The sequence below is a fragment of the Melospiza melodia genome, chromosome 9, assembly GCF_035770615.1.
Source record: "Melospiza melodia melodia isolate bMelMel2 chromosome 9, bMelMel2.pri, whole genome shotgun sequence".
Classification (NCBI taxonomy): domain Eukaryota; kingdom Metazoa; phylum Chordata; class Aves; order Passeriformes; family Passerellidae; genus Melospiza; species Melospiza melodia.
In genome coordinates this window covers 13,733,714-13,747,423 of record NC_086202.1, presented here as the reverse complement: position 1 = coordinate 13,747,423, position 13,710 = coordinate 13,733,714, and the positions used below count along the sequence as shown (strand labels likewise).

Here is a 13,710-nt window from a genome sequence, read left to right as displayed (position 1 = left end):
CTCCTGCCCAGCAAAGTGCTGTGGCTAAGAGGAAGGGCCAGGCTCTGAGAAGGAGTGGGTGGTCATTGGGGAGCACTGGGAGCAGAAGAGATGCTCCCAGTCACTCTCTGGACCTCATGGCTCTTCCTGCACCCTATGCAGAATGCCTTCTGGTTCAGCCTGGGCTGGTGCACCTTGTTCCTGCTGCCCAGCATCGTCCTGTCTGTCAGACTTGCCAAGTTTTACCGCCGCATGGATACTGCTGATGTGTACAGGTGAGGAGCAGCCCCGCCCCTGGGACCACACTGGGTCTGGGGTCCCCCTGTCACCTGCTCCTTCATGTCCTGTGGTAGCCTGTGGGGCTCATGCTAAAGCAATGTGGGCTGGGGAGAACCTGAGAGGTGACTTGAGGCCCTCAGCTTCTGGGGATGGGCATGTTCTGGAGCTTTTCTCTGCCTGCTCTGAACCTCCTGGTAGGGAGGGCAGACTAAGGTGCATTCCCTTTGGAGGAAGGAGCCTGGCAGGGCTGCAGCCACAGCCTGGCTCAAGTCCACCACCTGACTCACTGTGTTTTGCACCATTTTTGTGCTGGAGCTCTGGCTTGGGAGCCCAGGGATGCTGTGCAGAATGCAGTGTGCTGTGTGGTTGGTGGCATTGCCACGAGGGTGCAGTGCTTGCTCACATGCCTGTGGCCACCAGTGTCCTGGGGCTGTCCCCCAGCCCTCTGGGACACCCTGCCTGGCAGCTCCACCACCAGCACAGGCACTGACCCCTGGGGATAGTGAGCAGTTTCTGGCTGGATTTCTGACTCCTGAGGGCTACATCGTGGCCCTGTGGTGCAGCTGCTGTGCTGGGGGTTCCCCAGCTCCTGCCACCCCTCTGAGCTGGCTGGAGACACGGGCTCAGCTGCCCAGGAACCTCAGGGAGCTCAAGCTGAGGCACAGGGAGCTGGTGCTGCTGAGCGTGGGGCCCTGCTCTGCCTGCCTGGGGAAGGGGCACTGATGATCTGGGGGCCTGTAAGAGCCACTGCTCTCTGATCAGATCAGACAGCTAGGATGGAGGGGACCACAACACCCTGAAGCTCATTTGCTCTCCTTTTGTGACCCATGGGAGACCGTGTCCTACCATGAGCTGTTGTCCTGTCCCACAAGGCATCTTCTGGCCCCACTAACACTGTCCCCTCTTTTTTCTCCCCTCTAGGAATGAAGACTTTGAGATGTAAGCTACTTACAGGTCCCTTTGTGGGGTGGGGAGCAGCCCCTGTAGGTACAGGGGGGTCAGGGGACAGAGGGAGGGGTGGGGACCAAGGAGTGTGCTGGTGCCAGGGGATGGCTGTGAAGGTGGGACTTGTGTAGTGCATGCAATTGTGGTGTCCCCTATCATCTTCCCACACTCCCAAGACTGGAGGTGCTGCTGGTCCCACTCTCCCAAGCTAGTGGGTTTGGGAAAGGTGTCTCCATACCCTATTTCCTGTGGGGCTAGGTGATAGGAGTGGGATGATATTTGACCATCCCAGTGCATCCTGAGCTGTCCCTTACCCCCCTCTGTGGCTGACATATGTGACCTTGGTTTTGCAGGCCACCAACATTCAACTCCTACAAAATCCCCAGGCCTTCCACAAGGCATTAGCTCCCATCACCCACAGATGGAGGAAATGGACAGACCCCCCACTTGAAAAATGTGATTATTTATTTTTGCAGGGAACCTGCCTCTTTCCAGGGCTGTAATTTTTGGTGTCAAATAATAAATGGTGTGTTTGTGTGCACTGTGGGATGTGACTGTGCTCCTCAGGTCTAGCAGTGATGAAAGTAAGCAGGGCTAGGGGCTGGAAGGTTCCCCACAAGCTGAGGCTGTGCCTGGGACCACAGGGCTCTTTCTGGTGTTCCCAAGTGTGCTCTGCCCACATCCAGCCTATGGGTTGATACAGGATCACTGCTCAGTGTCACCAAGACTGGGTGATGTCCCCTCACTGGGCACCTCTGACTGGGTGAGTGCCAGGTCCCTCCCTGGGATAAGGCGCACAAAGAGCCTCCTGTCTATGAAGTGCCACCCCAAGCTGTCCCCAGCACTTAAACCCTTCCCTCTGGCAACCCTAGCATGTATCATGTGTGGATTTCCAGTGAGTTTACGGGGTGCTTGCAGCCTACACCTCCTTCTCTCTGCAAGATATGGTGCCATGGGTACTTTCTGTGCTCACCCCTGCACACACTGTGCTCTGCACAGATAAATCAAGGGTGACTTGGTCTGGAGCCTTGGGCTGAGTTCAGATATTGCTTTGTGCTGCTCCTTGGTGAAAGTGCAGGGTCCATCCCGAAAGCTGTGTCAGGCACAGGGGATATACGTGAGCAGCTTGACTCATTTCCTTTGTGGCAAAGTCCAAGTTTCTCTGGAGCAGAGTGAGGGCCAGGCCAGCTCTCCCTCCACTAGGTGAATCTCTTACTGCTTTTTCCACTTGCCTTCAGATCCAACTGCTAGTTTTTCCTTCGGCCTTTATCTGAGGCTGCACCAGCCTTACCTCCTGCTGTCTCCCCCCAGCAGAATCTGACTGCAGAGAGAGCCCTGGGCTTGCCTGTAAGTCAGCTCAATCTGTCCTTCAGGTTGCTTTGGCCCCTGCTTCCCCCAAGGATGCTCATGCTTCCTGGTTCTTGGTGTGAGCTATCCAGCAACCCCTTGGGAAGCACTCAGCTCAGTTTTCTGCCCTGGACCCTCAGCCTCCAGAATTCTATTTCTGTTTGTCTGGGGCCCATACATGGAGGCTTCTGCCCCCAGGCCCCAGGCTGTCCCTACTGTGTCATGCTCCCACTTCCTCTTCCCTTGCTGTGCCTCGGGGATGCTGTGTCTCACACAGCACTGCTGCTGGCTTTGTGGGCATTGCTTCTTCCCTGCTCTGTTTTCTGCAGACCCAGTGCTGGAAGGCAGGGAGCTTCAGCCTCATTCACTGTGTCACTGTGGCTACCTGCACCCAAACCCAGCCCTGGCAATGAAGATATCCCCCCAAATGACTGCACAGCCTTTGCTAAGGTGTGGGGCTTGCTCTCAGCAGCTCCCCATTCAGTGCAGCTCCAGGGCAGTGTTCCAATCTCTGGAGCCATGGCTTTAAGAGGTGCTGGGTTCCATCCATCATCCTCCTCCCAAACAGCCCTGGGAGGGGGCTGAGACCAGAGTCAGGCAAGGCCACCAGCTGCCTGGAGAGGAGGCAAGGACAGCTCATTACAGAATGCCCACAGTGGATGCCACCAGCTCTCCTTTCAGGTCCCACTCCCTCCGCTCACGTGTGGCAGCTGCCAGAGTGAGAGGGAAACTCACAGTGCCCCATGGCCACAGCACAAGGACCCCCCAAGGAAGGTCTCATCAATAACCAGCCAGTCTCTAGGGAACCATTGCAGCAGTTTCTCTTCCTCTTTGCCAGGCCTTTTTCCACCACGGGGACTTTCCACAGCCAAGCCTTTCTCTGGGGGAGACCCTGCCACATCTTTACAGTGGTTTCACAAACAATAATCTCTCCAACGGCAGCTCTGACACTGCAGGATTTTGCTGGGCCAGCCAGGTGCTCTCTGTTGCTAGTTTTCCTAAAAAATTGAGAATTTGCAGCGCTTGAGAAAAAAATCCTCCCTTCCTCAACTCTGTTGGGCCCAGCCACAGCTGTGCATGGCCTGATGGCCCTTCCCTGTGGCACAGAGCTGCAGCCTGCCTGTGCAGACTCTGTCTCCGTGGCTTCACAGTGGTGAGCAGCTGAGTACCACAGGTGGAATGAGCTGTCTGGGCAAGCTGTCTGAGCCCAGCTCTACCAGTTGTGAGCCATGCTGGGCAGCACCAGGGAGATGAGCCTGGCCACTTTTCACCAGAGGCAAAACAAGACTGCCCTCCTCCTGAGGGTGTGTACCCTCATAACATCCACCACCACCTCAGCAATGCTTTAGGAACCTTTATTTTTAAAAGGAGTCTGTCTTCCACGCTTAAGACCACTCTCAAGAAGATTAATGCAGGTGAATCTCCCGCAGCCCAACAAGGCACCAGACAGCTCCTTTACATCAGAGCCCAGAATGCAGGGGCAAAGCCACAGTGAGGGTCTCCCTCTGGGTGGAGGGGACCAGGCACCTGAGAGAGGCTGGAACCTGGATCTTCCTGCACAAACTGCTCTCAAGTTACATCGATTTTGCAAACAGAGGCACAATATGAGCCAGACAACCCTGACAAAGCCCCTTTGTATGCAAAGGGCAAAGGTAGAGGAGATGGGAACAGAGGGCTCGGGTGTCCTGCAGCATAATCTAAGCTTCCACAAAGGAAAGGGGAAGGCAGGGCCAGCCCCAAGCTCTCATAGCCTGCTGCAAGCTTCTCAGCTCAGCAGAGAGTTTGGGTACTGTCTGGGACAGAGAGATAAGGGAATTAGGCTGCTCTTTTCAGCTAAGTAGCTGCAATCAGTCACAGCTACAGGACTGATCCCAGAGGAGCTGTGGCCAGACAATGTGTGGAGTGCTGCAACTGCCAGGGTGTGTGCTGGGATCCCCAGTGCCATGGAGCTGTGCCACACTGGCCTTTAGCATCTGACTGAGCCCAAAGCAGCAGCACTCAGTGACCCAGCTGCAGGAAACATGCCCTGCTTCTCACAGGCAGAGCTTGGAGGTACCACCCAGTTCACTGAGGGGTTCAATGCGGGGGAAAGACTGTGTACTGCCTACCACTCCACCACCAGTACCAGAGCATCAGGAAAGTAGAAGTGGAGCTAGAAAGGAGCCAAACAGACTGAAAACAAAGTGCTTTGGGCAGGGAGCAGTTCTGTAGTTTTGTAGTGCAGCCAGTGTTTTCATCTGCAAATGCACCTGGCATTTGCTCCTCCACTGGCACACACACAATTGCACTTGCTAGGAATAACCAGAAAGCCTGCCCTGCCTCAGAGATCCCCCAACCTCAGCCCCCAACAGGCTCTTTGAGATGCTGCAGGGATGCTTCAGATAGGAGCAGGCTTCTGTACTGCCAGCACAGGTAGGATTTCCCTTCCTTGTGCACCCAGGGCTTGGGATGACATTGTCCTTCCTCCCTTCACACACTGTCATCCTGTAGCAGTGCTGAGGGCGAGGAAGTCCTTGCCATAGATGGCTGAGGAACATCATCAGCCGCTGCTTTTGAGGGGATTTTGTGCTCTCGGGGTGGGGTGGGAGGAGGGAAGGTGCTGCTCTGCAGGGCGTCAGAGTACATCTCGTCCTGGACACTGGGACGCTGCACAACCCTTTGCAGCAGTGGCTTAAGCAAGCCCACAGTCAGCTGGTTCCCCTCGCTGGAGAAGGGCACTGGCTCCTCCTGGGAATGAGGGAGGTGCTGCAGGACCGTGGTGAGGATGTCTGAGGCGGTGAGCTCAGCAGGGCACAGCGGCCACAGCCTGTCCAGGTAAGGGTCCAGCTCCCGGTGCTGGGCAAACTCAGCCAGCAGTGTGATGAATATCTCCTTGTTGAGCAAGGGGCTGAGTTTGGAGAACTTCTCTGCCACCTCCACCACCCGCTGCCACCGCTTCAGATGGATGAGAAGGTGCAGAGCTTGCAGCACAGCCTTAGGCCTCTTGCTGCAGAGCAGCAGTTCCAGCTCCATCTCCTCATCTGCCTCGCCGTGTTTGTTCTTTCGGGCCAGCACTCCCAGTGCTCTCTTGTACAGTGGCACCCGGCCCTCTGGGCCCTCCTTGCTGCCGTATGACCAAGAGCTGCTAACGTACTGCTGGGTCAGCTCCACAAAGCTGGGCAGCCACTTGGGTTTGAACCTCAGGAAGGAGGCACAAATGAGCTCAAAGAGCGGGACCATCCCATTCTGACCCACCTCCTCCAGCTGCGGCTGACACAGGACCTTCTTCCATACCTCTGGGGTGGCCCTGGCTACCAAGAGGCCATCTCCATTCTGCTGCAGCTGCAAGCAGCTCCTTGTGGCCTTCCAGGCAGCCTTGGGGAAGGAGGCAAAGACAGAGTTCAGATAGGCCAAGTTGTCTTTGTCCATGTCAGACTGCAGAATGCGGCTGACCTCCTGCTCCACTAGCTCCTTGCAGTAGCGTTCCACCTCACTCTCTGGGGCGCACACCACGCAAGTCTTGAGGAGCTCCAGGCTCATGTAGCTCTGCAGCTCCAGGCTCACTGTGCTCAACAGCTTGGCGTAAGAGTCTTGTAGGCTTCGGGCTGGCTTCTGCTTCTGGTGGAGGCTGTGCTGCAGGATGGCAGCAAGGACTACAGGAGCCTGGAACGTACCACCCTTCTTCAACTTCTCCACCGTCAGCTTGGAGCTGCTGAGGCTCCTCCTCTGATAATATCTGCAGGCCTCCTCAAACACCATCTCCACCAGGCATGGCTCAGGCCTGCTGTTGTCCTCAGGTTTGGAAAAGCTAAAGCTGTAGATGCCACTCTGACTGAGGAGCTGGATACTATCCTCCTCTCCCCGGCACTCCAGGAAATGCACCTCTTTCATGCTCAGGACTTCCTTTTCTACAAGCCTTCCACTGTTCTGGTCGACAAGGTACAGTACTCCAGCCAGCACACAGGCCAGGATGCTGCCAAAAGTCTTCAGCTGGACAGGACTCCCGTGGGCCAGGGGGCTGCCCTCCAGGTCAAAGATATGCCTCTGTGTCCCATCTGGCTCCACGACACTCACAGAACCCTTTGTGCTCACCAGCAGCAGACCCCCACTGTTGGACACAGTGGAGGTGTGAATGTCCAGAGGCGCAAAACCTGAGAGAAGGCCCACAGAACCCAGCAGGAGCTTCTTGAAGTCTGACTCGCTGCTGGAGTGCAGCACCTTGCTGTGGATGAAGCCTGCAGAGGGGGCTGTGATGGTGAACTCTGCTTTCTCTGGATGCCAGATGAGGAGGAATTTGGAAGTGGTGGCGAGGCCGGCAGCAGCAGGCACTAGGAACACATGCTGGGGAGAGGCCAGGACCTGGTACTCGGGGCTGTTGTGCAGGACTATCCTCGCAGTGCCCAGCCGCACGCCCTGCTCCCCCAGCTCCAGAGCACGGGCACAGACACAGAACCTGAAGGCACACTTGCTCACGTCCGAGTGAGCGCCCAGCGGCGGCCTCTCCTCACACCACACCAGGCTGGCTCCCTGGCTGCACACGGACACCACTCGTGCCCGGGCGCCCTGGCACAGCTCCAGCGTTTGCAGCAGCTGCCAGCCCACGGCCACCACGAAGTGCCACACCTCGGTCCGGCCGTGTTCCCACACCACGGCCAACACCCACGAGTCCGGTACCACAGGGCTCTGCAGGAAGAGCAGTCCCACAGGGGCTGACTGGGGCGGCTGCCAGCTCCTCTCCAGGTCGGCTCCAGCGATGCTGTGGCGCTGGAAGGCCACCACCCGCGGCAGGGCGGGCGGCCGGCTCTTCTGCAGGAGCAGGACATGCTGCCCGTCGGGGCTGGACTGGACGTGGCTGGGCTTTTCTCCGCGGCACAGCAACTCCCGTAGCCAGTGGCCTCGGCTGAAGTCACTCAAGTCGGAGACCTGCCGCAGCTTCATCCTGTCAGCGACAGCGTGCAGCAGGGCGAGCTGGGGCACGGAGCCACAGCCAGCACTCAGCCCCTCCCGGCGCCCCGCCACACCCTGCTCCCGGCACCCGGCTCCCTCGGCTCTCTAGGAGGCCCCCACGGGCACCTTCCCCCCGCGGTGAGCCCGTTCCGCGGCAGCGACTCCCAGAGACCGGCCGCGCCCGGAGCTCGCCGCACACCCAGCGCCGCCCGGGAGAACTCCGGGCTGCCCCGGGCACACGCCGGGTCCCCCTCCCGCCGGGACCCACCTGCCGCGGCGGCGACTGACGGCCGGGCCCGGACCGGGCCAGCGGCAGCTCCGCTCAGCGCTGCGCAGTCACGGGGCCGCGGGTTTCCGGGCGGAGCCGCTCCGCGCCGCCGCGGGCCGGCCCGCTCCTACTTCCGCCGCCGCTGCGGAGCGGGCTGCGGGGCCGCGTCCCGAGGGCGACCCGCGGGTCCCCGCAGACGGCGGGGCCATTTCTTACCGGCGTGCGTGTGTACGTGCGTGTGTCAGTGCCCGCGGGGCGAGCCGAGCTCCGGCCGGCCCGGGGAGGAGCCTCCCCGCCCGCCCCGCCTGCGGGAGCCGCGGCCGCGCGGGGAACCGGCGGGCGCACGCGCGGCGCCTGCGCGGTGTGCGGAGAGCGGCTGCCCGCAGGTGAGTGCGGGAGCGGCGGGGGGGACGCGGGACCCCGCCCGCGGGGCCGGGCGCCGCCCGCTGCCCCTCCGGCACCGGGGGCTCCGCCGCGCCGGGGGCTCCGCGGGGCGGGTGCGCTCCCCGCCGCGAGGGGCCTCGCCGGGTACCGGCACTCCGTTCCAGGGCCGCTCGCTGCCCACCCCGGTTAGCTGCGGGAGCGCCCGCACGCAGCCCGTGCAGCGGGAGGCGCTTCTCATGGCCCGCCGGTAACGGCGCGGTGCCCCGGTGCGTGCCCGGGTGCCGCCCCGAGGAGGCCTCGGGGCCTGCCGCAGCCCAGCCCTTCGGTGCTCGTGGGCCGCACCGACCCCGGCTGCCTGCCGCTGCTTGGGGCTCGAGATAACTCCTGGGGAAAGAACGAGCGCTCGCTGATCATTCCAGTTGTGTGGTTTACCTCGCCCTTCTCCCAACACTTGTGCGGGCAAAGCAAAGGGAACAGCAGCAGGGGCAAAGCAGTGGGAGCTTGCTGCAGGAGCAAGCTGCGGCCTCGGTCAAACCCTGTTGCGTATGTCACTGTAGCAAAGTTTGTTCATCAGCAGAGACTGTAACCCGAATGTATGGTGAGAGCCAGTTAGGGGGAGCGGGTGGGTGGAATATGCAAAGCAACGAGATAATTTGAGTCACTGCCATACGTGGTGGCTGCAGTTCACCAGCTGTTTGAGCTCTAGTAGGAAATGTGACAAAAATGTACAAGAGGAATTTCAAGGGGAGGAAAGGACAACAGTTTGGCTTTCCAGTGATAATAGGTTGATCCACAGTGTCATTTATAGCACTTTGGCTCTGTGCAAAGAGATACTGTGGGCAGGGTACATACAGTGTAAAAAAGTTAAACAGTTATTGGCTAGCACGCACAAAAGGAACAGTGAGGCTTTAATGGGCTGCTGGGCTAAGCATTCATCTGCTCCCTCCCCCAGCTAACACACCAGGCAGCCATGGAGACATCCCTTAGGAGGGGAAGGGTCAGCCTCTGCTGCTCAGAGTTGTTGAGTTGCTATATTCTGGCTCCCTATTTTTTTTTTTTTTGAACTTACACCTTTTCATGTTTGCATTTTAACTCCTGAGTACTTATGATGCTGATGGTCTGTATCTCAAAAATGCTGCCCACTCTGCAACTCCACTTTTCTTATCTTGGCATGACTTTACTATGCAGCTTCTTAGAACATAGCAGCTACCTCAGAAGTCAGAGCCGAGGTCATGCAGCTGCACTGTGTTCAGCATGGGCCTTGGATCCACACCACCAGCTGAAGCCATGGGAAAAGGGCAGGGGAAGGTTACAGGGAGAGTGTTTTTCTTCAGAAGGAAGGCACTTGAAAAAGTCTGCAGGTGACATGAGCTTTTAGGTGGGAGTGTAAAGGCAGTGCAGAATATTTCATTATAAACTATGTGGGATGGATTCTAAAGGGCTTGAAAAGTGAAAACCCAAAGTAATTTTCTGACCTGAGAGAGCTGGTCATGGTAGTCAGGAATACAGAGAAAAAGTGTGGTGAAATGAAAAAAATTACCTTGTATGAAAATGGTGTGAACAGATGCTGGTGGAAACATGCAGTGCTTGTCTGGATGGACTTGACAGGAGAAAGCATAGCTAATTGGTAGTGTGAAGTTGATGGATTGGGTGTTATTTTAACTGGACATATAGAAATTAATGCAGTTATGCATGAAGTGTTAAAATTGTAGCTCAAATGTTACTCTTTTATGTCATTGCTAAAGCAGGTGCAATGGGAGAGGTAGCATGTGGCTGTATTCGCATTAGGAAGGTAATTTTCTAATTTTTTGAGAGGTAAAAAAATAGGTCATAAATAGTAAAACTAGATTGTACTATGTAGAAGCACATACACTGCTCTGAGTGGGATGGAAGGAATTTCTAGTAAAATATGTATATATACACACTGTGGCTGTGCTGGGGGTTGTTGCTTTGTACTGCAGAAAAAATAGGATCTCTATGGGTTTTTTTGTCATCAGCATGCCTTCAGAATATGTTTCTCATTGTGTACTGCCTGAAGGCACCTGGAAATTCTGCAGCATGCCTCCAAAGCTGGTATGCTGTGTTACTGCTTCCCTTGTTGGTGGGTTGAGCACCTTACAGTTGTAGAGGAAAGCACAGTTTGAGCAGTTTTTATTCCAGTGGCCAATATACAAATGAAGTTGTAAACAATGGATGGAATATAAAAATATGTACTTGCACAATCTGTAACTGCCAATGCAAGAGTTTGTGGAGAACAAGCTGCACAAAGGCTGATGGCAGAAATTTGGCCATGATGGTTTCTAAAGCTTTGAAAAAAGCTCTATGTGTTCTTGCTCTGTTTGTTTTCAATAGTGGGCTGCTGATGGGTGGTCCTGGGGGTTTTAACAGAGGAGCTGGAAGTGGGTCCATGCACTCCCTGTGCCTTGGGATTCATAAATTCTTGTGCTGGGTGCAGGTTGTCTGTTGCTTCCAGCGATGGGTGGGCTCTGGGACCTGTGTTGTAACTGCCTGTTGTTCAGGTCCAGTATTCACTCTGCACATTCATCACATGGACGAAGTGCAAGTTTTTCCTGGTACTTCACTGAGGTATGAGTGCTTGGCTTGTAGCACATTGCTCTAGAAGCTGTGAGTTAACTTTTAGACAGGGATTTTTCCCCACCTCTTGCATGATGGAGGCAGTTTTTGAACAACTTTCCTTTAATTCTGAGTGATGTACCTGCAGAGCACCTTGAAAGCAAAGCACGATCACACTGAGTCCCAGGTGCATACACGCAGGGAGGGAGGAGGCAATTACTGCCTTTGAAATGTTTGAACAGGTGAGTCCAATCTCAGTAGCTCTGGCAAGTCAAGGGACCTTGGATTCTAGAAGCAGAAGTATCTAAGTTCTTATTCAGAGTCCTTATGAAATTGATTGAGGTTCAGTGCTTTGACATTAACAAACTAATCACTTCATTTGCACAGCCTTTTCCAGGTAGTGAATAAATGGTTTGCCAAGTAAGTCTTACGTGAAAATACAATGTTGCATCATCTGTAATTCTTTTTGTCTAGCCAAGAAGTGTTGCAGTATATTTTATAAGGGGTCCACACTGGAAAAAATACACTTACTCATGTTTGGTTGTATGTGGGGGTTGTGTATGTGCATTTATAATCTTGGAAACTTTCAGGTTTGTTAGCCAAAGCAATTGAATGCAAAGTGCTGTGCTTGATGGGCTGCATGCAAGATTACACAAGTTACAAGTTTGGGATCCTGATGTCATTATGGTGTAGATGTGCATTCGTGTTATTCTCTTGACAGTATTTTTGCTGTTAAAAGGCAGTCTATGGAATACTAATAAGTCTGTGCAGGAGCTGAGTGACAATGTGAAGCATAGTGCAGCAGTTCTCAGTGTGCACAAGTCTGAGTAAATCTCAGACTCAAAATACCAGGTTCATTTTCCCTGTGGCTACTCTAACAAAAAGCTAACAGAGCTGTGTTCATTGGAATGTCATATGTTTGGTTGGAATCTCTGTTACGAGTTTTGGAGTGAAACAGAAAGGAGGTGCATGGTTGGATGTGCTCATCTCTTCCTGACTGGATCAGCTGATCCTGGGGTTGATGAGAGATAAAGCAAGAGTCTGCCTGAACTTGTGTCTTTTATCTTGCTGCCTTTGAGCTGCCAAGACTCATGCTCTGTCAAGTTTTCTTTTAGTTCCAGATGAAGCATCTTGGATTTTCTGCTGCACAGCAAAGTGTTTGTTTTTCTAAAAATCCCCATGCGTGTGCTTGTCGTGGCCCTGAGGGGCAGTTCTCCTGTGCACTCACTGAATACAGCAGGATTCACTTAGCAGCATGTGTTAATGGGAATGACCTATTGACAGAATAAATTATCCATTTGAACGTAAAATGTGGAAAATGCACTGATGTCTTTTAAATGTGGTGTTTAAAGGAAAATTGTTAATTATCATAAATGTTGTTGTTTTCATAAGCTGTCAAGGCATCACAATAATTTGACACCTCTGCAACTTATTTATAAATGTTTTGTGCATTTAACTGTTGTTTTCTGCAGCTGAGTAGAAGGTCTCCATTAGCAAGATGCAGTTTTCTGTTTGTCTTTATGACATCTAGAAAATGTAATTGCATAAAGTGAAAAGAAAAAACCATTTATATGACCTGATCATCATAGGTCACGAAACAAACACGGCCTAATAAAGTGTTGGCATGAGAGGCATGGTTTATGTTTCTCTCCTTGCTCCTCCATATGCTCATTTGTAGAATAGCAAATTATAAACAAGAACATTATTTAATCCTAGCCTCTAGCAGTTGTCTTAGTATGTGCTCTGTGCAGCTTTGATTGAGAGAATCTGAATCCTAAGACCCGTTTTGACAGAGACTAGAATTTTCACATGATCATGTGATCCTTCTGGTGCTCACCCTTTGTATCTTGATGTATTTCAATTTTTCTGTCTTTCTGGAAATGTAGGAGAAGGGTTAAAATACAGCTCTGAAATCCAGGGACTAAGCAGAGCTTATTGATCCCCTCCCATTCACGTACACATTTGATGTGAGAACGCTGACCCAGAAGCACTGAGAGTTAGTTTATTAGTTTTGACATTGGGATTCGTTAGCTCTAATTCAATTAGAAGCACACTGATGGATGTGTTTGTGTGCTGGGGCTGGCAGCTGTTTTAGGTTCAGAAACTTACAGTTCTAGTAGGAAAATTGTTTTGTGCAATCTTATCCAAGATTTGTATTCCTAGGCTAAAAGTGACATTGCTCTTGATTTGGTTTTTAATAGATTTCTCAGTGTTTCCAGTTATGCTTCTAATTAGAATAATGTCTTATTTCCCTCGACAGTTTAAAAATAATGCAAAGTCTTTAAAAGAGAAGCTATCAAGATGACTGAATAATGTTTTATTTTTTAATTGTTAGTTGGAAACCTTCTTCTATCTTAGTTTGATACATAGACCTGCTAGGCTAGGGGAATAATTTTGGTTTTTACAGAAGGTTATGGTGTAATTGTTGCTAAGCTTTCTTCTGTCAGGGTGTCTTAGGGCTCTTTCCATTCTCACCCCAGCCCATAACCAGCCAGCTGGTTCCCTTTCCAGTGGGAAGACAACACCTCTCTCCTTATGTAAATGTTAGCTTTTCAGGCGTGAGATCTGCTGCTCTCTGTCCTTTCCCATCCCGGCAAAGCTCCTTCCCTTTGCACCTGGGGCAGGGTCTTTTGCAGCAGAATTCTTTTTCCAGGCCTGAGAATGTTTTTCTGCCCCTTAGAACCAAGATTTGTGGCTAAAAGGATGGATGTTTGAATAACTGTGTCTGGAAGCCTGAGAGTCCTAGTTGAGAACAGAGTTGTAAGTCAGCTAAAAATTGTCTGCAGTGGAAAGAATGTAAGGGAGAAATGGAACTGTTATTCAGTAGTTGGTAGAACTTGGTCTTTGAGGGAAAGACAGATCTAATCCTGTGGCAGGGGGTTCAGGCAGTCTGGGGTTGAGGCTACATCCAAAGCTGCCTCCACAGCTGCCAGCTCAGAGAGCTCTGGGGCCCTGACTGGAGCAGTGAACTTACCTCTGTCCATGGCTCATCATGGCTGAGTGCAACT

General features: G+C 53.3%; 2 protein-coding genes across 3 annotated transcripts in view; one reads left to right on the top strand and one right to left on the bottom strand.

Annotated features, from left to right (window-relative positions):
* Nucleotides 1-13,710, top strand: part of ARMH3 (armadillo like helical domain containing 3) — a 138,977-nt gene that overhangs the window by 8,423 nt on the left and 116,844 nt on the right. Inside the window, exons 23-24 of one of the 2 annotated variants that reach the window (XM_063163351.1) lie at nucleotides 142-254; nucleotides 1,180-1,197. In XM_063163351.1, the coding sequence (XP_063019421.1) occupies nucleotides 142-254; nucleotides 1,180-1,197 (131 nt within the window). Of the gene's footprint in view, nucleotides 1-141; nucleotides 255-1,179; nucleotides 1,198-8,075; nucleotides 8,131-13,710 lie in introns of those variants that run through there. The other variant, XM_063163352.1, reaches the window with a different exon arrangement.
* On the bottom strand, nucleotides 3,890-7,826 carry HPS6 (HPS6 biogenesis of lysosomal organelles complex 2 subunit 3). Its single transcript, XM_063163353.1, has 2 exons — nucleotides 7,745-7,826; nucleotides 3,890-7,468 (listed from the first exon to the last, which is right to left on the bottom strand). The coding sequence occupies exon 2, from the start codon at nucleotides 7,465-7,467 to the stop codon at nucleotides 5,020-5,022; it is 2,448 nt and encodes an 815-aa protein (XP_063019423.1). The 5' UTR covers nucleotide 7,468; nucleotides 7,745-7,826; the 3' UTR covers nucleotides 3,890-5,019.